Genomic DNA, 27,114 nt, shown 5'->3' with positions numbered 1-27,114 from the left:
AAAGTGTAGGTGGGTGCAACTAAGGCAAGATAGTTTCGTAGGACTGGGAGGCTGTGAAGATCAACAACCTTCAAGAAACATTGCATCAAAAGAAATGCCATGGAGCTGCTGTTGAATAAGAAACACTAATTAATGAACACAAAATTTTCCCATGAATTCTGTATTGCCCACTCAAAAGCACCACACCAGGGTGCAGAGATCAGGAAGTCCTTCCTATGAATGCAGTTTAATAGCAATTAAGACAGTTGGAGGTTTTTCCTTGCTTTCTGTAATCCTCTGTGGCTCTGATGGAAAATTATTTGAGCCACCACGGTTTTTACCAAAAATATATTGACAAGCTGAAAACTGTATTGTGAACAACAATAAAAAATACTGGGAACATAGGATAGGGTGCATGAGATAAAACTAGAATATCTAAATATATTCTGTTTCTTTTCAAGCATCTCAAAGGCATTAACACCAAGGCTGGAAGGTATTTCACATGGCAAAGTGATTCCCAACTGAGATTCCTAATAGGATCGACAAAAGGGCCAAATTATACTCCACACCCGGAAAATTTGCTAGTCAATAGCTGTATCAGAGAAGGAGAAATTCCTAATGAACAGAAAAACCTGTTGCCCTGGATATTTTCTGCGAAAAAGTGTACAACCCTTGCAGCGGTTGCAGTCAATGAGGTTCTTCTTCCGCAATAACTTGTCAGATTTTCTGGTGTACTTGAGAATAAAATAAGTTCCCAACAGTTTAAATGGGGCTTAAAGAGCTGTCAGACTTGCCTTAACATGCCAGCATTTCGAGCGCTTAACCCTGTGGCAAACTTAGCCAAGTTGCCACAGGAAGCTTAGTCATGAGGCCTCTTGTTATTAATGTGCAGCTCTCCCTAATATGCTGCAGTAGATAGAGCAGCCTGTAAAGCCTGTGGGTTTTTTGGGTGTATCCAAAAGTTTCCATGGTAACAAATGTGCAGCTTCAGAAGAAAAGAGCCCTGAAACTCTGAGCTGACGCTTCTGGGGTTTTTTTAATACAATAATAAAATTTTATGATTCTATATTTTTGATGATTTTACGTTTCTAACCATCTCCAGCACTGTATGGAGAATGGAGATGAGCATTAGTGAAAAAAAGATGCTAAGTATTATATGCATTAAAACCCTAGACTGTTTCAAGAGCCTGCATCTACTTTCTTGTAGGTGGAAGCTGAGGAAAGCCATAGCACACATGGTGATTTCTAGCATGTTTGAGGTGGCTTCCTAAGGAAAATCTAAACTTACAAACTGCTAGACTTCTGGTGACTGAGGCTTGAGACCAGGTGGTGGTGATGGGCAGCTGGTGATATGATGGACAATTGTCTGCTCAAACTGGGCTGAGTGGCCACAAGGAGCTCAGGCTGCTGATGGAGGACATGCCCTTCCCTGAGCTACAGTGCAACGCTACCAGGCCTCTGAACACATCTGTCCCTCCAGGGAGAGGGAAGCCTGAGGGGCAGAGATGGGCAGAGAAGCCAAAATAGCAAGCTTCATGCTCAGGAGAGCTGAAGAACTCCCCTGCTTTTTAGAAGCCGTTCTTATCTGGGCAGCTACCACGAGCATTTGCAGACCAGTTGACAGATTTGATTCCCACCGGAGGTGTTTCTCAGGAGCTTATGCGGATAAAGAGGTTTTTTCCCAAACTGAAAAAAATATCCCAAGCATGGTCATGCAAAAAGCAGGAGATGCAGCTTTCCCTGTGCTCAGGAGTTTCACAGCTGGTGCCCATGCTTTTTTGAATAGAATCTGTTGTTGCATTTGCTTTTGCCTCCTAACAGTATGCCTGTGTTGGACTCCCATTTGAATTTCCAGACGGACAATTGGTGATCTGTACCCTAAGAATCTGCAGCACTTGTTCCAATTCAGAAAAGAGGGGTGCATTGTTCTGACTAGAAGATAGTAGCAAATATTCTGTACTGCTCCTTACACTGCCCGTGTACAGTTTGCCTTTCTGGGTGCCAAATCTGGTTGCTGCACAAGCCCTGTAAAGCCATCATGACTGCTCCAAATGTATGATGTGTTTTGTGGATTTCTTCTGATCTGCAAATCAGAGGGGCAGGTTGGATTGAATAAATATTGTTGCTACATACCCAAAAATTACATAGATTCTGAGAGACATACACAGAGCCAGAATGCTTTGCACTGCTCAGGGCAGTGCAACAGCATCTCTGGTTGCAGTGAGCAGCACTGCCCAAAATGCTGTGTCAGTGGATCACAAGCATCTTTCCACCGAGTCACTGCACAATCTTCCCTGGGGGAGGGAGCAGGACTGCTTCACATCTGCTGCTTATCAAATGGAAATGAGCACAGATCTGGAAGAAATGAGGTGAAGCCTTTCTCTTTTTTTTGCAACAGCTTACTTGTTTTCTCCACCGTGTTTGTGTTTGCTCAGAGAGGGCAGTATTTGCACTTCTTGCTTCTGAAGAGCTGAACTTCACTATTGTGTGCTGAATGCAGAACTATGAAGAATCTGAACACCTTTCAGGAATTACAACAGAAAAAAAGATTCACTGCTATTATTTTAAGATGCTGTTTGTTCCTACACCAAATCCTGCTGGTTTTATTTACACATGCCTTCTTGTGATTTCCCTGTTTTCTGCAAATCCAACAAACAAGAATTTTCTGTGTTCCCTCAGCTGGGTCTGCAGCCGCAGTTCGCTGACAAGCACAGGTTAGCAAGAGCTGTGCACAGCAAAGGTGTCTCGTCATGTAAAGCACACAGGATAAATATCATCTCTATGCAAAACTATGAAAAGGAGAAAAATGTTGGCTAAATGGAAAAAGAAGATAAAATTAGTACAAAAAAGAGGACATATTTGCAAAGTTGTAGGCATTTAGAAATTAAAAAGTAAAAGCTGCAAAAAAATATTCAGTGTCCTCTTCATCACATCTGGACAATGTTTAAAGTATTGTGTGAAACAAGGGGACATAAGTAAATTTCCCATCTTTAATGGCATGCACCACATTTGTCCCATCATTAGACATGATAAACCAATGAGAAAAAGAAAGCAAGGGGTAAAACCACTCTTTGTCATGCAGCTTCTCTTACACATTCACTGCAGGGATTTTTCAAAGCTGCACATGTGCCGACGGACACTGGCTGGTGGGCGAGAACTCTGGCTGCCTCTTCCTGAAGATTGAAAAGAAAAAGACACCCAGTGAGTGGCTATACACATGTGCACACATGGTGGCTATACCACTCAATAGGTGCCTGTCCCTGACCTATGTCTGTGGGCTTTCCCTTCTTTTATCCTCTTGTCACCTCAATTTCCACACAGATTTCTCCTTGGCTCCAGCACAATACTGTTTCAAATAGATTTTCACGATGTTCATTCTGCTTCCTGTGCTGAACCTTGATGCACTTTACATACCAGATGGCAAGGGCTGCTGTGCATCTAGTTGTCAGAGGAACTTCACCCCTGGTATTCTCAACATAGAATGAAATGAAAAAATGGAGCATCTGCCTTTCACATCTTATTTACAAAAGCATCACCAAAAGCTTTTGCTGGTGGAGTTTTTAATATATACTCAGCTGCTACTTTTTCCTTTGTCTCTTTTCTCCTAATCAGTTTTTCAAAATGTTTCTTTTACTTTTGGAGCTCTGGCTGAATAGTCACTAGCTTTCATTATACATTAATTCATTGCTGTGCTTCTTTTTTTAAAGGAAGCACTTGGTTTATTGAGGTAGACACAAAATGAATAGTCTCCTAAGCACTCTATCTGCAATGGTAATTCAATACGGATTGCAGATTGCAGTTTGGACTGTTAATATAGAATGATTTCCACTTCATTTTTCTTTTCTTCCTTGCCCTGTCAAGCAGATGAAAATTCTCATTTGTCTTCCCCAGTATCAATAAAAATAATACACACACACAAGTGTGCTTTGACAAAAATCTCAGGTATTTTTGCACATGGAATGTATCACTGAATTTCTGAAAAAAAAAGCCCCAAAACATCACTGTATTGCAAATAAAATGCAAATCAAAAGTCAGCATTTCTCCCCATCAAACCGTCATAGTGCATGCTTGCCAGACTTCCATGTACCTCAAAATGACAGATTCATGGATGATGTGTGCATGTACTACATACTTAGTACATGAGCCATACAAGCCATTCCTCTCACCACATACTAAAGCACAGGAGCACAGAGTGATGTACATGGAACACATGCATACCCATTTGAGAGCAGTAGATGCCTTGAGATGACTTCTGATAAATAAAACACAAAAAATACATTCTGCTGAGCAATTTTGCCAAGCTGATTATTTTGAAGCCTCTAGAAAAATTAATTTCCTTACCAGACACAATGAGATCACTGAGATTTGAAATTTTAAAAGTGAGCATTACTAGGAACTTAGCTACCCTGCTTTCTGTTCCACCCTATTAAAGTTACAGGGATTATTAGACTTCTGATTAGACAGCATATTCAGCATTTCTACAGTCTTCCAATTTTCTTAATCAATTGAGAGAATAAGAGCTTTCTATTTCCTGGGCTTTTTGTTCAGTCACAGGAGCTAATTTTACAAAACAAGTAGTAACATGCAGTTGATTGCGCGAGAGAAAAACCTGGAGCTAAATGTATTTCACACACATGCAGTGCTGTACACTCAATGGAGGGCACACAGCCACAGGCAGCCCTGCTTAGGACCATGGAAAAGGTGGGAGACTTTTGTTTCAGAGCACTGCTTAGAACTTGGATCTTTCTGAATCAACAGGCTTTGGCAGCCACTGTTCCTCAGCTGCTGCCATTTGCTGTCTCTTATGGTTTACTTTGCTGCACCTCCTTTGTATTTCTTCTTATTCATGTATATATACCCCTGTACTGAGTTCAGAACATTTTGCTCTATGGGTTTTGGGCATTTGTAGGTCTTGTTATGAAATCCTTCTAAGTGAAAGGAAGAAAGAAACCTGCTTCCTTCCAGTTCAAAATGCCTCAAAACATGTCCAAAGCACAACAAGCTCCTCTCTTACTGTGACTGTGGTTCTGCTCCTCAGCCAAAATCAGAAACAGACGTTACATCTAACAGAGTATGCAACCCCCAAATGCTTGGCCAGGTTTGCATTCTGGAGGAGGTTGTTGTTGTTAAAATGCTGCCAAGCTCCCCTTTTGATCAAGGTCAAGAGTGATCCCCACATGGTGATGCACAGCATATACACAACAGAAATCACCTAAATCTCAGGGTTCATGCTTCAGTAGAATTTGAATTTAGAGTGAAATCTAGATTTATAGTACGGGAAATGTAGTGCATGTTGTCAATTGTATTTCAGTGAATTATTTTCCAATTATCAAATCAATGTCAACTGTATAAATAATAATAAACTTTTGATGCATTGAATATGATATATCCTTGTAGGCTTTTTTTTATCTTCCTAGTAGTGTGTGCTAATACTGCAGAGCTGTGATTCAGAATTAATGCCCAAATCTCTATAACTTTCTTTTTTTCTTCTTTTATTTTAATGATGACAATGTATCCCTACTTCTTTCTCCTAGCCTTGCAGGCAGTAATGGCACTTCACATACATTTCTCTGGTTATATGACATTAGATACTCTGCCATCTTTACTACATGAGGATTAATGAGTCATTTTGAGGGCAGTCTTCTCAAGGGTAATTCCTGCTGAGTAGTTATTTGCATCCTGCGCCCAGAGGCAGGATGAATCTTCTGTGCATTTGAACAAGGAGCTGGCATACCATCATGAAAGTGTCTGAGTTGCTTTATAAGGAACCCCTGGGTGCAATAACAGGGAGTCTGGCAGAGGAAGCAGGGTGGAGGTGCAGAGGTTCCTGAAAGAAGTGGCTTAATTGCTTTACTTTATGTTCTTTGAAGCAGAAAAATGCTTCTGGCTAGTCATTCAGAACAGGGTAGGTAGAAATCCTGTTGAAATTTGCAGTGAGGAATATAAAGGATCCGAGGGAAGAGTCACTCTTGCCACCATTTTCCCTCTTAAGTGTAAATGAATCATCCCAGGAGGCAAACAGCTGTGTCAGGATTATAGGAAGTGTAAATTGCTATCTGCAATGTTTTATATCTGAACAGCTGTGAAACTAGAAACATTCACCTTCTGCTCTGGAATTATTCTCTCTGCTCAGTCAGACTCTTCAAACAGACACAAACGGAATGAATCTGTCTGCTGCCCAAGAAAACTGAGATGCAGTAAGTACACTGTGCTACTTATAATTTGAATTCATGGTCAGAGATTCTCCTCACTAGATGTACTCCAAGCTGTAAAAACTCTTTCACATTCCCCACGTGAAAAAAGTACGGAATAGCATATCACCAGAATTTGTACTATCTCATTTGAAACAACTGACCATCCATAACATTAGGAAGAAAGTAAAGTGAGGAGGATATTCAAGGGAAGTTAAATGATAGCCCTGAATAAACTCCTCATATTTAAGAACTTATATATAACCCCTAGCTTTAGCACAGGAAAGGAGAAGCCTTGTACTGTGTGCCCTTGGCACAGTGCCTCGCATTTAAGAGCAGTTTCTGCTCCAACACTCAGACTGGCTGCCCTCTGCACTCCCAAGGAATATCTCAGCAACACCAAAAAAATTCTGGTCTGCATTTCCCCTGCTCAGTGCTCTAGCAGTCTGCAAGGTGACTGGGAAGGTAAGTAAGTCTCATGCGCTGAACCGGACCTCTAAAGGGTTCAGCTAAACTCTCAACCCAAAGCCTCATGCCTCTCCAGTTCTAGCATCTTCCTAGGAAGAAGCATATTCCTCTTCAGATGTTTGTGTCCTTGAAAGGTCAGGTTTTATCTACAGTTGTCATGACTGGATCAAAAGGCATCTACATAAAAAGAAGCAAGGCCATGTCCTTTTTCCTGTAGGATAAGGAGCTGAATTTTCAATGTGTTTGTGTTGTATTTCTCTGGGGAATGGTTTTTTTCCCCAGGACCCCTGAAGCCTGTAACCATGTAGTTTTACCCTTCCTTCCTTGACCTAATTGGCTGAGGTCCAGCCATCCCCCCTGGGCAGAAGCCTTGATAAGGGCCTGTCCTCCCTCTTTCTTCCTCTTGCCCTCCAGCCCTCCAAGGCTCCAGCCCTCTTTCCCTCCTTCTGTACCTTTCTTGCCCTCTGGGCCTCCTGCCCTCATTTCCCTCCTGGAATAAACACCTTGGATCAACCCTAGGGGTAAGAGCCTCTTTTGGATCTTCTGCCCTATCCCTGAAATATTCCCCCAAAGCCTCCCAAGAAACTGAGCTAGCCCCGGGGGGCTACGGGGGATTCATTTCACGTTTGTTGTGAGCATTGAACCTGATAGAAGATTTCTAAGCCAGTCAATGAAGTTGGGAAGATGGACAGATTCCTGGTACAAATTAATTTTTAGATCACAAGTCCTGAATTCCAGTCTAAGTGGTGTCTGGAAATAATTGCTCTGGGTTTTAAGTTAATTATGCTAATCAGTGGCACAGCAACAAGTTTTGGAGCGAAATTAAGAGCCATAGTGCAAAGAGCAGTACAAGTAGAAAGGAGTCCATAGGGGTATTTACCCTTGCCCAGCAGAGTGAGACATATGAATCCTTATCACCCAGAGAGGATTGAGAAGCAGGAGGGATTTTATGGCACACCCTTTCTGTCGAGGTGTGAGCATCTGCTGAAGAGGACAGAAGGGTCAAGGTCACCAAGGAGAACATAATCCCAGAAGGATGCCCAGAAAGACCTGGCACTGAGCTGGATAGTGAGGATGGAGCAAAGGCTGCGTGTACTTCAGGTCACCCCGGGGCAGCAGGAGCCAGCTGTGTGCTGGGGGAGTGCTCTGGCCCTCCCCTTCTGCTCTTCCACCTTCTCTCTGTGTCAGCACAACCCTTGGTGCAATTATTCAATCATCTGGCAGGGAATGACAGGGACAACTAATCTGGGTCACAACTATGCCAGAAAAAGAAAGGAGAAAAAAAACCCCTCATATTTCCCAATTTGAGTTCACAGCATGGCTGTCCAGATTCTTGTCCCTGCATAGGCGAAGTGATGGCATGGGGATAAGGGAAGGCTTTGAGTGTCAGTTCTGGCTTAGAGCAGTTTAAAGCATTTGTGGAATTACAAGCTATGATAGCCCAAAGTAGCTGCAGGAAAATCTCTTGGCTGTCTGGGACGGTGGCAGGAGAGATTTTTGAGATAACTTATATAACACTAAGAATTAAGAACTGTATATAGCCTTATGTTTCAGTGGATACGGGAAAATAAAGGAGGGAGGACTGCTCTCTGACTGAGGAGAACAGAGATGCCAGGGGCCACACTTTTGTGCTCCACCGGAGCCTGTACTTCTCGGGCACACAAGCTCCGACTGCACACCCACGCAATCCAAACCCACGCGATCCCGCACTCCAGCCCGCTGAGCCCACGGATGAAGCTGCCGGCTGGGCACGGGAGCCCGCGGCTCAGCAGGGCTAATGCCACCCCCGCGCCTCAGCTGCTCGCTGGGCACTCGCTGCCTCGTCTGCGCTGCTGTGGCTGCACTGTAGCTGCACTTTCAGGCGCAGCTCCCCGCCGGTCCTTGTCAGTCTGCTCGAGGTAGATAATCCCTCCGTAGGGGGTTCCACAGACTATGGGATTTGCTTCCTTTGGTTTGATTGGTTGTTTCCTGGATGTGTTGGCTATCTAGTTAGTTAACTTGTCTGGGGGGCTTTGAGATGCAAACAAAAAAGCAGCAATGTGAAATGAATCCCGATTTCTAGACAATCCTTTCTCTGGGAATGCTAGGCTTGCAAGCCAGCCAAAATAGGCCGAATGGAACCACCTGAAGATTTGGGTTGTGCCAGGAAAATAAGTGGCCAGAAAACAACATTTAAAAAATTCCATTCAAGTAGAGGGGAAGACCAGCAAGAACTCTAAGTAGGAAAGCATGAACATTCGTGGCTTTAATAAACCAAGGATGAGGAAAGATTAATGGTGTTGGGTAAAGAGAAGGAGGATGTACTACCTAGAAGGTGGCTTGTAGATGGTTATTTAACTGAAGCTGTGATTCTTTGGAGCTGATGAGACTGAAATTGCAAACACCAGCAAACAATCTACTAGGGAGGAGTTGCATTAATCAGATCAAGGGGCACTTGTTTTGATAGAGTTTATGATCAGCTTTGACATCTCTGGCTGTGGTGCTGCAGCACAGCTGTGCTAAACTAATCATTTGCTGCTGAAAGGGACAGCTCTCACCCCTGTTCCCCAAACTGTGGGCATCAGGGACATTTTCTCTGATGCTGACATTAGTGTGTATCTGACCTTGAAATCTGGCTCAAGGAATGCAGTAGATAGTAATTAATTTTCTTTTCTTATTTTCTCTTTCTACGGTTAATTTTATAGGGTGGAAGAAAGCCACATCCTGCACATCACAAAAGAAGAACCACAGAGAGCAGAGAAGGGGAAACAACTTAAGAAGAAATAAACTGAAGCAGCAAGCTAGAAATGGCAAATTATCTATAACGAACTAGCAAGAAATCTGGAGTTTTAAGTTGTCAAGTGGGCTTTAAAGTGACAAATTGTGTGATTACTTTCAGCCTGCACAATTGTTTGCTGTTTACAGTGATAATGACTTTTAACCTATGTTTGTCAGGTGTGGGAGGCTGAATGCAAGAGCACATATCTGCTCTCAAGAATTAGTTCACTTGTTATTTCAAAATTAAATAGTCTCTAACAACTTTAATGTGGAGGCAGATGTTATATTGATACAATATACTTTCAACCCACGCTTAAAGTGGTTTCTTAGAGTCCTTTGGTACAGCAGAGAACCTAGCTTCTCAGGCTGGCCATGTTCATTAGCGACTCTTTGACAGTGTATGTCTTCTGTGTGGTGGAGTCTGTTCTACAGATACACTTTGGTCTGAAAATCCTAAAAAAGATCAGACAATGAAGAATTTGCCCATTCAGAGTCCTGGAGGCACGGAGGTAAGAACATGGAGAAGAGAGGGGAATGTGGTAAGATCTCTGCTCTGAGTGTGATTAGTTTTCAGTGTGTTTAAGACAGAGGAAAAACAGAATCAGAAGATAAGTGAAAAAAGCATCACTCTATACCAGCCAAAAAAAGCCACCACCAACAACAAAAAACCCCAAAAGCCAAACCAAACCAACAAAAAAACCAACCTGAAGTCATGCAGAAAGCCAAGAAAGAGATTTTTAAATTTCTCACTTTTCCCTTTACATACTCTTAAATCCTCAAGAACAAAAAAATTAAAAAACAAGTTGCTCCATCCTCACACACATCTGAGGGACAGATATTTAGCAAAAACCAAGTCCAGATTTTGGACTGAGTAGTGTGCTAGAAGTTAGCCTTTGCTTTGCCATTATCCATCATATCCATATACAGGTATTTGTAAATGAACATGTCTAAATCTGCAGATTTAATTTCTAAGAGGGTGTAGAACCATACCCTCCTACAGAAACAGACCATCTTCTCTCTCTGGGGATAGGATTAATTTGTGAATTACAGAGTCTGGCTAAAATGAGATGCCTTATCAGTGTGTGATAATAACATATACAGTTTGTCTGTGGTGTTTTATTTTGTGAGGCATCCCTTAACAAAGGGGAGAGTTCATCACAAGAAGGGATGAACTTGGTGGAGAAACCAGAATGCAAAATGCCTTTCACATTAGTAAAAGAGAAGACATGCAAGTATTGTCACCTTCTTGGGCTCTTATGTGCTTCTTATGTGTCCCTAAGTAAGGAAAAGGATTAAATAAATAAGCAGTAGTTCTGCATTTCACGTTAGTAATTTTGCACTGAATTGTTGGGATGAATCAAAAGTAGTTTTTAGATGTCTCAATTTGAGGGAAAAAACCAAATTCCGGTGTTCACTGTATATAGACATGTATAATAGTTGTGCTGTTTTATAGTCTTGTTCTTGTATAAAGAATATCCACGTGATATCCTTCAGTACCCAAATTTTTTTCACCCCTAAATTAGCTCAAAGATCTATGAAATCACAAGGTGGCTCAGAGACCCCTGCAGAATAAATGCTTGCAGAACACCCTGCATGTTTATTCTAACAAGTATTTGCACATGAATTATCACGTGTTTGTGAAATGTCACAGTTCTCTTTGTTTCTGCTGAGGTGAGGTGAGCAACAGTGGCATGGGATGAAACATCACACTTAGAGAATAGAAAAAGGTAAATTAAATTCTTGACTTAAAAAATGTTAAAGTGACCTCTAGAACACTTGTATTTTTGTTCTTTATTCCATTTCCATTTTAGATTTCAGAGTGCCACTCTCGCACAACATGGGTTTAGGGATTGGAGGTTTTTTTTTTTCCTAAGGGTGTGCTTATGAGAGTTGGAATCTGATTTCCATATGTAATATAGAGAAATGTCCAGGGTCTTATGTGCTTAACTAGATGTAACCTTCAGCAGTTATTTATGTATCTGACACTCTTGAAAGGTGAAGTTTTCTTCCTTATTTTTCTCACAGAGACAGTTGTAGCCAAAACAACGGGAAAGTGTGGTGCTGAGCAGACAAACAACACTTGCTTATCCCTACATGGGAACACAATCGTTTGTATCACTCTCTATTGAGTTAGTGCATTTTTGCAGCATCCTAACTGGATATGAATAATGTATACAAATACCAGAATACAAGGAAATGTAATAAGTGGTCCAGTCAAGCAAGAAATTAAATTACAAGTGGTGTCCTTATTCCTGTGGTTTATGCCAAGGAAGATACTAGCTTTCCCCAGGATTTCTGTAGTACTGCCTTGGCTTCCCCTCAGTCAGGAGGCAGAGATTATAGTACATAACTGCAAAGCTCCCCTCTGATGTGACTGTGTATCTTTTTGTCATTGTGCTTAAGTACTGAGATTCATTAAATGAAGCTGCCTGCTGCTACAGCAGTGCCCCCAAGCAGAAAAGAATGTAGTGATTCAGCATCTTGAGAGCTGCAAAACAAGAGAAGAAGTAGTAAAGTGAAGTCCTCCAGCAATCCTTTGGCAAGAACCAGGCTGGACTCAGACACCGTGCCTTAGATACATGTCCAGTCAAAATTTCCTGGGAGAACAAACTTGTGACCAGCCCTGAAAAGACAGCGGCAAGGCTGCCATAGACTGGGAACTTCTGAGAAAGGAAGACAATTGCATAGAACCTTACACAACAGCCCTCTCATGTAAAGGGGCCATGCACATAAAATGTGGCTCTGACTGGTGATAAAGAAGCAGAAGTCTGGATGGGAGCGCAGGGTGTGGGCAATGTATGCTGTAAACTTAATATAGCCTGGGTTTTGTCTGAGAGGGGTTTATCCAGTTCTTTCTGGGAGGCTGCTGCAGAACCTCATAGCTTTTCCAAGTTATTTCTCCCAAATGCAGTCTCTGTTTGGCCATGGAAGCAAACCCAAAGGAATGAGATTAATCTGCCAGGCCTTTTGGTTTTTGCTTGATCACAAACATCCCAATCATAGCATGTATTTTTTGCTCACTTCTCCACATCTTGCCTTAGGAATGGCATGTGATCAGCTATGCATGAGCTGGGACTCCCTTTAGCTGGTATAATTTGCAAGGAAAACATAGGGTGCTTTATGCAGCTATGCCCCTTATTTCTCATTAGAAGGATTAAAAAGACTCACTATCACCAGACTGGTTATCTTGCACATATGCACACAGATAGACAATTTGGTATATAATTTGATACATGCATATGCCATGCCTGGTTTTTAAATAAATATGGGGTTTAGTAGTTATTTAAATGAGAAAGAATGTAAGTGTGGAAGTGATATCTGAGAGTCTTCTATCCCTTATTCTATATTTTATTTTTAGTCTATGGGCCAGAACTACAATATATGTACCTCATAATCAAATGCAAATTCAAGGCTATGGAAGACAATATAATTACATAGATCAAACTTAACAGACAACCCTGCAGCAGGGACTAGAAGAGTTTGCTATTGGAATGTTGAGTTTCACACTCTCCCATTATTTTGTGTTTCTTTCTAGTTTTTAACATTGGTTCTAAGAGTCTCTTTGGAACCATGTAACTGTCTTCTGGGAGTTTTAAATATTCACTTAAATCAATATACTGACAAGGACAGAACAGCTTGACTGGATTTGTGTTTTCTTACATGAAATTCTCATCATATCCACAAGAGAGTAGGGTAAGAGCTTTTACATGTCACAGTGCTATGTGTCTGCAAAATCATTCATGGTTTAAAACCAGTAAACAGCCCAGCAAAGCCAGCAAACATACCAACTGCTGAGAGAGAGATGTTTAGCATTAACACCTTCACCTATCCTTTGTGAACATGCAAGAGGCTTTCCCAAGGAGGCACTGCAACCTCAGAAAAGGGTAAAGGACTACACTGAATAGAGAAGCTGGGTAAATGTCAGGGAGGGCTGCAATAAGAAGGAGAATCAGGCCAGGCCAGGGTGCCACCTGCCTTCCCCGTGTCAGCTGTGTCACCAGGAGCCATTCTAGGGCTGCCACATCTGCAACAACATGTGAAGGAAGCAGACTCCTCCATGATATGTCCTGGGTGTGAATGCAAGGGTGAACGAAAAATCCAGTGGAGCCCCATGCCCTGGTGGAGAGTTGGGAGCCTCAAAGCCATGGCCCAGCACAGCACCTTGTGCCCCATGGTGTCACTGCCCTACAGAGTCAGCCCTGAAAACAGGATGTGAGTGCCAGCATTTTATTGGAGGTTAATGGAGAGATCAGATATACGGCAACAAATTGTTTAAATAAAAAACCTAATCTGTCCTATACAATTTTGCCTTTTTCTTTCTTTTCAATCTCTGTATAATTTCCCACTGGCAGAAGCTCACATCCATTCTGCTGTTCCAAAATTCTCTTTCATAATATGCCATTTCCCTCTGGGCTAAGCTTCAGTAGGATGGTTGTTCAGGCAAAGCAGCTTTAAGGGTCTTCTTGAAAGTCCCTTGGAATGTGGTGTTTTCTAAGGTCTGTAATGTTACAAATGAGGATCTGTCTTATTGTGTCTGCAACACTACTACAGGACATAAGAAGTTTACCCACTGCATCAGTTTTCTAAATTGCAAAGCAAGGTAGTCTAGCATCTCCTATTAGATTCAGCAATCATCTCAATACTGGTTTGGCACTGCTGCAGGAAGGTAAAACTACACGAGATGCTCATCTATATAAGAAGCATTTAAACATAATCCTTGTGTGCTGCAGGTTTGATGCTATGCTTCAAGACCAAAGAAAATACTTCTCACATTGGGCCTGCATCCTGAAGCACAGGATTTGATATCTCTTTTGTAAGAGAAGGTACAATGGTAACCAGTTATTATTAATTCTGCTTGCACGTTCCACTAAATCTACTTGTTTCAGAAATTTCGATACATTTCAGCCAGACAGAGGGGAATATTCCCTGTGTGGCTGTGCCAGGTTGATATAGATTGGTTTGTTTCAATTTCACCTACTTTAGCCTGCAGAGATCAGCACAAAAGGCATTGTCTTACTTACATCAAAAGTGCTTTCACGTTTTCTGTTCACACTTTTTTTCCCTCCCTCACTCATTGACTCTATAACCCTTGCTTAAAGATAGAATATTGACAGTGCAAAATAATAACATAATAGTATGGAGTATTCCTGAGCACCTATTCCTGTGACAGGTTGTTAAGGTGGATTAAGTGTCAGGCTGTAAAATATCTACATTTGAGCAACTGCAGCAGAGCTTGCTGAACATTTATTCTCTCTGTCTGGAAGCTCCAAGTCTTGCCATGCTGCATTGTGCATTTGCCTCCTCCCACCACCATGACAATCAGTGAAACAAAAATCTTCAGGACATACTTGTGCTAAGATTCCCCTCACCATGTGCCTGCGGGAGGCTTTGAAAACAAAGCAGATGAAGAGCCCAAAAGCTTTTGTGGACTGTGAATAGCCAAGGGAAATGAGCCCAGAAAAGCAGGGCTTGTTAGTACAGCTCAAGATGAAACGGCAACCCAACAAGTCAGTTTAAAGACAAATATTAGCTTAAGAATACCTGGAGATAATTTTATAACTGGTACTACAAAAAAGCAGGTGGTTCCCTAAGCCATGCTAAGGGATCAGATATGTTACTAGAGGTAACAGCGAGAGAAAGGACAAAGGGAAGCAGGAAGAAGTTACTAGGGGATGTTGGGTTGTCTGCAAATTTTTATCAGAATAAAATAAATCAAATTTGAGAGATCCATGGGCCAGGTAACTGCCTGGATGATGCTCAGACTGGATGCCTGTGACTGCAGTCTAGAGGCATGGACTGCTGAAATGTGTGAAAAAGATAAATTGCATGTTTGGAAGTACTTTAAATCAGTTATTCCTTTCTAAAGGCAGACAGCTACATGAAAAATAATTGATTGTAAATATACTAGAATTACAAGGGAAAACCAGGTAGCCTACGTGTTAATGTGGAGTACTGGTCATTCAGTGAGTTGGCTTCCTATTAACTCAGATTTTGCTACATAATGTATATTGGCAACTAAATACTTATTTTACTGTGATTCAAAAGGCACTAAGATGGTGTCCAGACCTCAGGTTTCAACCATAAATTTAAAATAATTTTCATGTGAACACTGAGGGAGCAGATAAGCATCGCTGCCAGACCTGGAGCTTATTACCCAAAGATACAAAATGAACTTTCTCGCTGTGGTGACACCTGCAGCGTTGATCCTTCTCATGCTACTGTAATCCACAACAAGGATGAGAGAAGAGGTGAGCCTTGCTGTGTGGCTCAACTCTACATGAATTACCTGCTTACTACAGAAAAGCAACACAACAGACCTGCAGGCTGCTGGCCTGACTTCAGTTTCCTACACATTGTGTAAGGTCCATCTGAAGCAGTGACTGAAGAAGGCATTTCCTGAACCCTCATCAGAATCTGCATCTGAAGTGTCACTGGCTATTTTTTTCTTCATGTAGTACAGAAGGGAGCATTTCCTCCTCAGGGAAGGGATTGTACAGGCACTGTAAAAGTGTCCTTCTCTTCAGGCTCATTGACCCTCATAGAACAAAATAATTTTTGTGGCCAAGAAGAAGGCTAAAGATCACGGAAATATCCATACACAAAAGTTTCCATCTCACATCTGGAAAAAATAAAAAATAGATGCAAAAGGCTCTCCTAACAAATGCTGCTATGCCATCACCCTATAAAAGCCAGGACCTTGTAATACCATCATGCAGCAAACAAACAATAAATGCCCTGACAAAGCTTCAACACAAGCAGCAGATATCACTCTCTCTTCATCTCTCCTGATGGAGCTGCTCCATTTTTTATACATATTTAAGTATTCATTTGACAAGAGGGAAAGGATGACGGTTGCTTGGTACTGAAGACACTCACAAGGGATCCCTCAGACCCAGATTCAAGCTCTCTCACAGAATAATACAAAGCATTTCCCTAGGGTTTGCATTACAACGTTTTTTTCTCTGTTCCAAAATGCTGCTGGAAGAGAACATACAGAAAGGAGACTTGTCCTGGACACTGCATAATCCAGTTATAGAGCATACACCTGGGAAATGAAGGAGATGCTCTTAGCCTAAGTGAGTGCTTTAACTGTTGGGGTAAGATTCCCTCATGATTTCCCAAAGTCTTCCTCCATGGGAAAAAAGAATGTTCCCCTGGCCCAGGGAAAATGCTTACCAGCAAAGCCCAGTTCTATGAAACGTTTTGAAAGGCCAGAATTTTCTGACAGAAAACATACATATTCCACTGGAAAATTCCCAACCAGCTTTATGGGAAACAATGCTGGTTGTGACTGCTCATAGTTTAACTCAAACAAAGTAAGAGCAAGTTCAAATCCTGAAGATTGCACATACCATCTTGAGAATGACACAGATCAGTAAAGGCAGTGTGCTTTATTGTTTATGTGAAGACAGTGTTACTAAGAAATTTATTTTCACTGAAACCCTGTTGGCAATGCAGCTGAGACAGACGTTTTTCAAGATGACTTTTCTGACCTCTATATCAGCACCAGAGATTTTCAGCTGAAGATTATGAATTGACTAATTGATCCTGTATTAATAGACTTCTCTGGTTAATTCTTTTGATTCTTTTGCTCTACTTTAGGAAGCAGAAAGGGAGAGTGTCTTGGCTTGCTCTAGTCCCCAAGCTATACTAGTTAAACTAACAGCACAACATTGCAGGAAAATGCTTTATATAGGCTTATATAAGTTTGATTTGCCCTTGTAAATGTAAACCAGTTTCTATTTTTAAAACTAATTCAATTTAACCCTATATCTGCACACCAGTTTAATTTAGATGGACGCCACTTTTCTGTTTGGGAATTGGAATTCAATAGATTAAGCAGAGAAGAGATTTGATACAGACAGGAAAACAGATGAAAATTGAAAAGCAGAAAAAGAAAAGCAACCTAAGAGGAGGGAGAAGGCATAACAAGAAGACAGATGAATACATCTAGAAGAGAAATCTTTTTAGTGCAGAACTGCTGGCCACTTATAGACAGAAAAATGTGGCCACAGGAAGAGACTATTGAAGAATCTAGAAACAGAGCAACATACTTACAGGGATTAGAATTACTGAAAACATGGCAAAAAAATCCCAGATTTTGACAGGGAATTAAAACAAACAAGCAGACCAACCAAACTAGATTAAAGAAAAACCACCCCAAAGCAAAACAAAACCACAAACATCAACAAACAAAACCCCACATACAAAACCATTGAAAATCAGTCTGGAGGTCATTCCTGTGGGCATTGAGCATGTACCAGTAGTTTTAAGTCCTGTTTCAGCAGGGACCTGATCACACATTTGAGTTATCTAGGTGCTTTAAAGGCTGCAGCAAATTCTACTTTTAACTTCTTGATTTCCACAGTGACTCACTTTTTTATCTGTGTTGTCACAGTGTCAGAAATTTTGCAATGGACTCAGCTGGCAGCTAAAAACCCCTCCAAAGCCCTGGAATTACTTTTTGTTTTGCCTTGGGACTTTATTTCCAAAGCTTTGTGTTTGTCCATTAGGCTTCTTTCAGTTCTTCATGCCCATGAACAGAGAGATGCACTGTCCTTTTCCATGAGCAATCCCAGGGTGCCTCTGCACGTGTCTTGGTTTGGGTGAAGAACATGCAGTAACTGCACAAGAGGTTTAGGTCAGAGGTGGGAATTTGGCTATATAAAAGACATGGATGCTTAACCTGAGGAAAAAAGGCATGTTAACTAGGTATTGAGCTTTTAGTTCAGAAAAGCAGCTTAAAACTCTGTAGAGCTTTTCTGCTTTGTAACACTCACACAGGCTTAACAGAGAGGTTGAGAAAATCTTACTAAAATTATGTAACAAAGAAATTGCTAAAAGTTGTTGAGTTTTAAAAGTAACAGTGATGAAGGAGAAGCTCAACTTTTGAACAGGATGTAATATTCACTCATATTAAGAACTGCACTCTAATTATATCACATTTGGATTATTTAAATTAATTTTCTTTTTTAAATAAAAGTAGAAGAAGAGTAAGCAGAACAGAGAATTAATTTTCTCATCACCTAAAATATTCAAAAGTCCTCTTTTTTTGTCAGACATCAACTTAAAGGAACCAACACTCAGCCAGAAACTACACTGCAAGGACACCACACTAGTTTCTTACAGACAGCTGAGTTCCATCTAACTACCACAGAGTCAGAGGAAGGTGGCTCAGGCTCCACCTTTCATTTTGTACGGAATTCAAACTCTTGGGCTACAGAGAGTTTTGGCCATCTCCTTGCAGGTGATGGCTACTAGGACTGCTTGCCACTCCTTGCTCTCTCTGTCTAGCTCAGGAGTCATCAGCCTTGATGTGGCCTCTGTGGCACACAGATGTGTATTGGGGTCACTTACATCTCCATTCCCTTCACTTCTGACTCCCATCTATCTAAAAAAAAAAAAAAAAAAAAAAGTACTGAAGTAGCATAAAGATAAAATTGATCACAGCATGGGTTTTCTACAGTATTACCTCGATCACCAGGACAGATGGAAATGGTTCTTATGCAAACTGAATCAAAATGAGCCTGACTCAAAGAAACCTACAAATCTCAAAAAACTGGAAATTAACTGAATTTTAATTCTAGTGGGAACCTCAGAAATGTAGGTTTCACTGGTGCATTTTTTAATTGGGTCAAAAATCATCTAAGCTCATATCTAGCCCTATGGTGCTTCTTTAAAGATTGAAAAACAATAAGATAATAAAGAATGCAAATTTTCAGACAGCTCCTCACAGCGAGATGCTGTTTGAAGTAACAGTTCTCTCTCCCGCTCTGCTGCATCTGGGTTGCTTTTAATTATTAGCAAGGAAAATAACAAGCTCTGTAGATGTGAATGCAAGTTCATTTTCACCATCAGTTGACTTCTGCAACTTTCACACCAACGCTGTGTTTGAGAACATGGAGAGATTTACACGAATGATGAGTAAGAGTATTGCTCATAATGCTGAGTATTTAATAGAACACAGGGATAGCATGGACGATGCTCTTGAATCACAGTCATGAGCACTGTCACAATACACTACTTTAAAAACTAATGTTCAGTCCTCAGCTTTCACACACATTCCAGTAGCCTTAGGCAAGTACGTGTGATTTACAATCATTCAGACAGAGATTTCTTTTCTAAAAGGCTATAGTAGCACTTCAGTTTGAACATAATGCAGAGCAACTGGATGTCGGGGCGTTAGATCCCTGTCACATCCACATATGACAGGGAGATGCAAGAAGCTACAAATGGAGCTTGGTTACTCTGTCACTACCTGACCTGCCCCAGTGCTAGAGGGAGTTGTGCACAGGGCTGCCTGCAGAGCAGGAGAGAAGATAATAAGCAACACATCAATATCCATCTGAGGCTTAGAACTAAAAGGTCATTTCCACCTTCTCTGCTACACATGAGATGAAAAACCATTACATACCTTATTATTCAGCAGACTACAGTGAACCAAGAGAGGACGGCAAAGAGAGGAACATTTACAGATTGATTTGTACCTGCAGTCAATCCACTTACTTTGGATTTCCAGCCCCTGGCTTCTTTCTCCGGAATATGTTGAGGAAAGTGTTGGACTTGCAAGGTGCCTTGCCATCCCCGACATGCATACGCACCACATCTGAGGTGGTGAAGGCACTGCGGACATTCCTCTCGGGCTTGGCTATAATGATGTACATCTTAGGAGTGAACATGCACCCCAGAGCCACTGTCACACTCAGGCTCACCGCGAAACAGGTGGTGATGATCTTGTAGTTGCTCCCGAAATAGATGGGCACAAAGGCCAGCCAGATGATACAAGTGGTGTACATGGTGAATGCAATGTACTTGGCCTCATTGAAATTGGCGGGCACGTTGCGAGTCTTGAAGGCATAGTACGTGCAGCTCATGATGAGGAGCCCATTGTAGCCCACAGGAGCCACAACGCCCAGGTTGCTGGTGTTGCAGATAAGGTAAACTTCCTTAATGCTGGGGTAGGAAAGGATGGGCATGGGCGGCTCCAGGATGATCAGGGTGATCACCAGCGTCAGCTGCACGCTGATGAGGATGGAGGCGATGACCACCTGCGCCCAGGCGCTCATGAAGCGCGGCTTGCGGGTGCAGATCTTCTTCTTGCTGCCCGCCAGGATGCGCGCGATGCGGTTGGTCTTGGTCACCAGGGCGGAATAGCACATGGCCGAGGAGAGCCCCACCAGAAGGCGCTGGAGGTAGCAGGATGTCGTGGTGGGTTTAGCTATAAGGGTGAAAGGGCAGACGTAACCCAGAAAGATGCCAGCCAGGATAATATAGCAGAGCTCGCGGCTGGAGGACTTGACAACAGGGGTGTCTCTGTAGAGCACAAAGATAAGGGTGACAAACATGGTGACCAGGATCCCCAGGCAGGAAAAGACCACAGCCACAATAGACTCTATATTGCTCCACTGGAGATACTTTACAGGGATGGGTTCGCAGCCTGCAGTGTACAGAAGAGAAACAGAGTGTTAGAAAGGCAGCTTCTGGAAGAACCTATTTTGCTGGATCTCGGTCTAATCCAAAGGTTAGCATATGTCTATGTGACATGGATTATGAAAACCATTTTACAAAGAAGTGAACTGCATTATGGAAATGTTTGGATGAAATATGTTCAAAAAACAGCCATCCATTTTGGGCAGCCCAAACATTTTTCTCGTGATGCTGCAACAGGAAATTTGATTTGGTAATATCTGCTTTTAGAGATACCTGATTACAAGCCAAGCATACCACAGGCACAGCTGGGAACAGAACCCAGACAAACTCACCATCATCTCTTCATTTCAGCAGGGAAAGCATTGTTGCAAATGAATAGGTTTTTTTACATCCTCAGATTAATTTATTTAATTGTTACCACAATCAGTATAGTTAGATCTACTACATTTTTTGAGAGTGATTTTATAAATAATATAAATTAATCAGAGGTCTATGGACAGAAAAATGGTAATAAACCCAGCATTTTAATGGAACCATATCATAGATACTATACCTCTGTAGTACATTTCTGCCTTTTTTCTCTTCACGTTATCTTACTCTTATTTTATCAAACCCTCTGCTCATTGTTTTCCCACTAAATAATAAAATTTAATTCTCTTGGAAAAGTGAAACCCACAGAATTTGCATGCCTTCAGATAAAAACTGGAAAGACACTCCTTTCTGACTAGTACAGATGTGCAAACATAAGGTGTGTCTTAAAACGGTTCTTTACTGCTCTCTCCCACTCTTAAGTTAAGGAAGTGTCTGGATATCTTCCTCACTGTGCTGAAGAAGTAATACCAGCAATAAACACTATAAAAAAAATAAAATCCTCTGTGTTAATAAGACGTTATCGTTGTGAACCTGTTACAGACAACTTTCATGATGGCATTTTCTAATTTCTGTTCTTGACTTAATAGTTCCAAAATGCTTTTAATATGTTTCTTTTTCCCAAGGAAATTATCCATGGCCTCTTATAATTCTTGTTTATGTCTTCTTCCAGTTTCCCCTGGACACAACTCACCTTTTCTGCCTTTCCCCCACCTCTCAAGTATCTTTCCTCTCAGTCCCTCATCATCCTTGCCTCAATTCACTTTACAGTTGTTTCTAGCCACCTCTCTACCCAGATGTCTTCATTACAAACTACTGGTCCAGCTTTTCTCATCCTGGACTGCCTGCTCATGAACTCTGCTTATCTGAGTTGTTGGACACGGCTGAAAAGAGCAGGGAAAAGCTGGTAGTGTCAGCAAGCTTATGACAGAGCCATTTTTTCCTCTCATTTTTGCTGCTAGATCTCAACAAGGGCCCTGATGTTGTGATGGGAAAAAGTTGTGCTCAGTCCCTTCCTCCTCAGTGTGGAGTGTATTTGCAGAAACCATCTATGAACTAAAAGCTTCTGAGTACCACAGTTCTGCCTAATTTATATGCATCTTCCGCGGGGTGACACAAAGCTACCAACAGATACCCCTACTGTGATGTAGATACTTGTCCTGTAATGTAAAGTCCTTCCTTCCAAATAACTGAGAAGTAAAACACAGTATAGATCACGGTTGAACAGTTTTACTGTAGCCTCATTTTAAAAAAGAGGAGAAAAGATGTTTTATTGTTGGAATTAAAAAAAACCCCGACCAACCAAAACAAAACAACAACAACAAAACCAACAACAACAAAAAAAAACAACAACCAAAAAACCCAAAACAAAACCAAACCACCAAGAAAAACCATTTAAAAAAAGAAGCCAAAGAAAAATTTCTGACATGGAAAATTTCTACTTGAACTTTTAATGTCTGGCAATGTCATATGAACTGAAAGAAGGCCATACAATTCTGTATGCTTTGTCTCCAAGCTGACTTAACTACAGATGTTGTTATTACACATCCCTGTAACATAAAAAACAATAGAAATTATGGCAGTGGCTACCAGAGGTCTTTATTTTAGAAAGAAAATATTAAAAATAAAGAGAAAAATTTATAAAGAAAATTATTTTGATCAATATGCTTTGTTCAAGACTCAGATAGAAAACCCATACTACTAACCAGTACTTTCATGGTGAAATATCAAGGAAAACCTCTTTATTAGAAGTGTTAACCTTTGGCCACTGCCCTCAGCAGCCCTGACTGGAAGCTGGCTCCTCTATGATTTAATAAAAGACTAAGGATCAGAAGCTTCTTGGTTAATAGACGTGAAGCTCTTCTCATACAAGAATCTGGTCAGTGGTTGTTGGAAGGGTTAAGTTTCAATATGGACTTTAAGCTTAACCACATCAAGACATGCTCACATTATTCCATTTTAAACTATATTTTCAGGAGCTTAACCCAGATCCAACATGGTAGTTAAGCCTATCGTTTGCTTTAAGCTTATCCTGTGTAAGATTTGCTCAGAAATGTTTCATTAAACCAGTGTAATTCCTATGCACCAGCAAGCCCAAGAACCACATATTGTACAAGCTGCAAAAATTTCTTTTCACTGCTTATTATCAGTTAACAGTTGTTGGTTTTCAGCACCTGTGAAGGTGGATCATTTCCCAGCTAGGAAAAAGTGGGCTCTGGAACCCCACTGAGAATTGGGGAACAATATCCAGGAAATTGTGCATGCATTTACAAAATAAAACAAAACAAAATAAATCCCCCTCAGCAACTAACCCAAACCTCAAAAAAATCAGAGCAAAAGCTTCACAGTTAAAATTTTCTTGTAGAAGCTGTCTGACAATTTGCATGTACTATTTTCCCTGTATTTTAACTGAATAATTTCCAAGATCAGATGCTAATAAAATTTTTCATTACTATATTTATAGTGCAAGGACAATAAGAGAATCTATGATGTTTTCTGAGGTCATTAACACATCCCAAGTAACTCATGGCCCCAAAACCTTATGATTCTTTTCATAAGACCATAAAACTTCCTACCTTCTCTTGTTTTATTGCTTATTTAACATGGTTTATGTAAACTGAGTTTATGAGCTTCACATTCTTGTATTATATTATATTTGGTACTATATAAGATTTCTATTGGCACAAGGTCTAAGGTACTGGCTTTAGTGACTATTTCTCAGGTCTGGTTTTCATCATCTGTGGTGAAAAATCCTTTGGGTCTACTGAGTCCACTTCACAGAATTCATATTTAAGGGAAACAATCTAAAAAAGAAAATGTGTACGTTTAAAAATAAAATTTAAATGTCAGGAAATGATTGCTGAGCAACAGAGACTGATTTCAAATGGAGAAAATGAGCACCTTGAAAAGCATGTCTTATGAAATAGGTTAGTATGTGCTTCATGTTTCTTAAAAGGATTAAGGATTTTAGAGCCTCCATCTGTGATGGAAAATGAGTCTAAAACCACATACATGCTTAGCATTTAAGATTTAAGGCAAAGGGAAAAACAATCTGCACTGTGAGATGTTTCCGTCTGTGTCTAGATACTATGGTGACTGTCAGAGTATGAATACAACACATAAAATCAAGCTATAAAAACACTTTTTATGGGAGGCCTGGAAAGAAAAGAGAATTCCAAATTAAATTGTACCAATGGTGACTCCCACAAAGTTCAAGAGACAGAGTTTATCTAGATAAATCACCTTCTTCTAAAGATAAGGATGGCATCAGCTTCCTTTCACAGCTTTGTACTTTCTAGTATAGTTCAAGTAAATCAATTTTAGGGGTTAAAAAAAGAAGGTTTTTCTTCAATAAGACGAGACTGAAGAAGCTGTGAGGGAGCAGGCTGCCATTTTAATGTTCTCTAGGAAATAAGTCGATGGCTATGCTGTTATTTGGCTGACATTACTGTGATTTTAGAACAGCAGCAGTCCAGTCTCCTTGCTGAGAAGAAACACAAATCAGCAGGTCATCTACTGATTTCATTAAAAGTTAATAGATTGCAACATGCCCTGGAGATTTTTTCCAGCACTAATTCTTTCTGCAACTCTTTTCAGTAGTGCCTGTCATTTTGTCATGACCCCTTTTGAACTACTCTGGGCAGCTAGTAGCACTGAAACATATTCTCTCAAGTGTGTATTGATCTCTCACCAGGTTTTTGTTCTGGCTTCTTTTTAATCAATAAATCTCTTTTTCTTCCCTAAAGAGTAGATAGAAGCAATTCTGTGAACCTCCGTGACCAGTAAAACCTGTTTGTCTACAGAAACCTGCTTTAACATTAGCAGACACTGGTGTCCTGTCCGAGCAGGAATTAAATATGAGCTTTTCAAATGGTCTGGACATCTATGAAAGCTTCTGTGGATTTTTTGGTTTCTATTAATACCCAATGTGTTTCAACTATTTGGGCCCTTTCAGAATATATTTTTCATTAACTACTCTCCCTACAACCCACTGACATGAAACTTGAAGGGTCTAAATTGTAGGAGAAGGGAATACATATGACCTGGTCCCTGATAAGTAACAGCTGTGTTAATTACCCAATACAGCCTTGCCCCTGATGAGTCACAGCTATATCCAGTAAAGATAAGTGTGATAAAAGGGAGTGGGTTAGTTATATGGTGAGGAGATTCATGAAGAAGAGGGAACCTTGAGGAAGAGGGAAGGAGAGTATCATGAAGAAGAAGAAAGAGGAGGATGATTCTGAGGAGAGAGAATCGCTGCTGTGAGGTCAGTCTGGGTCTGCAGTTAGAGCAGGCTGTTGTTGGAACCTGCAGTCACAGTCTAGCCAGGTAAAAGCCTGCAGTCAGAGTCTGCAGACCAATGCCTGCAGTCAGAGTTTAGCAGGAAATAACCAACAGTCAGAGGCTGCAGGGGAAAGCTGCAGTAGGAGCTTGCTGTAGCCAGAGTCAGTGAATAGTTGAAGTCAGGATGGCTGAGCTGTAAAGAGGAATAGAGCAGGACCCTTTTCATGCTGTGATAAACAAGCAGTCTGTGTCTCAGCTCATTTCTACCCTCTAACAAGAGGGCTGCTGCAGTATGAATGGTTACTTAGATTTCTGTATCCTGACAAATCTGTTTGTCAGTTTAGCTGCAGAGCAGGGTGATGGGAGTGGAAGGTATAGAATATAGGCATTTACACACACATCTGGGATGTGACCATAATTTATTTTCCATAGAAAGCCAAGACAGACAATGAATGGGTTGCATTTCCTAGTCTTTTGGGATTAATGGTGTATTTTAACCTGGAGAAGTGTCTAGCTTTCCCTCTCAAAATATGTGCTTGGAGACCTCATTTGGCTTCAGTTACTAGTTTGAAGTTTCTCATAGAGGAAATTAATTGAAGTTTGAGGATTTTGTCTTTGTGCGAAATGTTGCAGCAACATCTAGCTGTCCGCCAGTCATGGTGAAAGAAGAGAAGCGTTAAGTTGCACATTTGATCTTTGGCTAGGTGCTCAGATTGTTTATCTGGCTAGGAATGATGCCCTGCTGAATACTGGCATCTAAGACTTGCGGAGGTGACATGGGGCAGGGGTGCCTCTAGTCTTTCACAATGATGCAAAGCAAATGTTAAGGCCAGGGTGATGTTTCTCGATGTGTTGTAGCTATTTTTTGGGGGGGTAATGGTTGCTGTGAAGCCTGGAGCAGGTGTGGATGTTGACCTTGAAAGGTGAAAAACAAACAGAGGGATGCCAAATCATGCAACTCATCCAAAGCATATACACAAGTCTAACTCTTTCCAGACAGCGTTTCTCGGGATTTTGTTGAAGCTCTTCTTGCTGGTGGGTGCAGGGACAATGATCTTTATACCAAACAAGACTCCAGTAATCAGTTACTGAAGGTCCTGAAATCCCAGATAAAGTGCTACTGATTTAATGGTAAAAATATCAGAAAAGAGAATCAAGTCAATATGACAAGAATGCACTGAACTCTTATGATAGTCACTGCTAAATTGCAGCAAATGCTGCTGAGCTCATTAACAGTCTTAACAGCTTTATTAATACTTGTTCTAAATGAAGGAAAGGAACAGACAAACTATGACATTCTTTCTTGGCAGGAGTGTTGCTGTCTTTTATTGTCTCTGCTGTTGCACTAAGCTGAAAGACAGTCACCCTAAGCTGCATTGGAACGTGTGTCCAAATGTGTACCTTTAATATCTCTGCATGCTGCCATCTTATTGTCCAGCACACAGCATTCTGCTTGTGCCCTGTAGAAAAAGAATGTGTTTGGAGGGATGCATCCCTACCTGTCAGGTCAGCATTTGGCCACCAGCCAAGCTCACAGGCTTTACACGTGAATTCATCTTGAACAAATTCATTCTCCTTGCAAGCAGTACAAATCCAGCAGCAGCTCACTTCTCCTTTCCTGATCACCTGCAATACA

The 27,114-nt window shown here is 41.1% G+C and overlaps 1 protein-coding gene across 2 annotated transcripts in view; it reads right to left on the bottom strand.

Moving 5' to 3' along the window:
• Positions 1-27,114, bottom strand: part of GRM1 (glutamate metabotropic receptor 1) — a 178,923-nt gene that overhangs the window by 8,121 nt on the left and 143,688 nt on the right. Inside the window, exons 6-8 of one of the 2 annotated variants that reach the window (XM_066315635.1) lie at positions 26,978-27,104; positions 19,902-20,832; positions 2,840-3,152 (exon numbers count right to left, since the gene is read on the bottom strand). In XM_066315635.1, coding sequence (XP_066171732.1) covers positions 3,092-3,152; positions 19,902-20,832; positions 26,978-27,104 — 1,119 coding nt within the window. In that variant the 3' untranslated portion in view covers positions 2,840-3,091. Of the gene's footprint in view, positions 1-2,839; positions 3,153-19,901; positions 20,833-26,977; positions 27,105-27,114 lie in introns of those variants that run through there. The other variant, XM_066315634.1, reaches the window with a different exon arrangement.

Source organism: Sylvia atricapilla, chromosome 3, assembly GCF_009819655.1.
Source record: "Sylvia atricapilla isolate bSylAtr1 chromosome 3, bSylAtr1.pri, whole genome shotgun sequence".
Lineage (NCBI taxonomy): Eukaryota > Metazoa > Chordata > Aves > Passeriformes > Sylviidae > Sylvia > Sylvia atricapilla.
The sequence above is the reverse complement of the archived record's forward strand: the minus strand, read 5'-3'. Positions and strand labels throughout refer to the sequence as shown.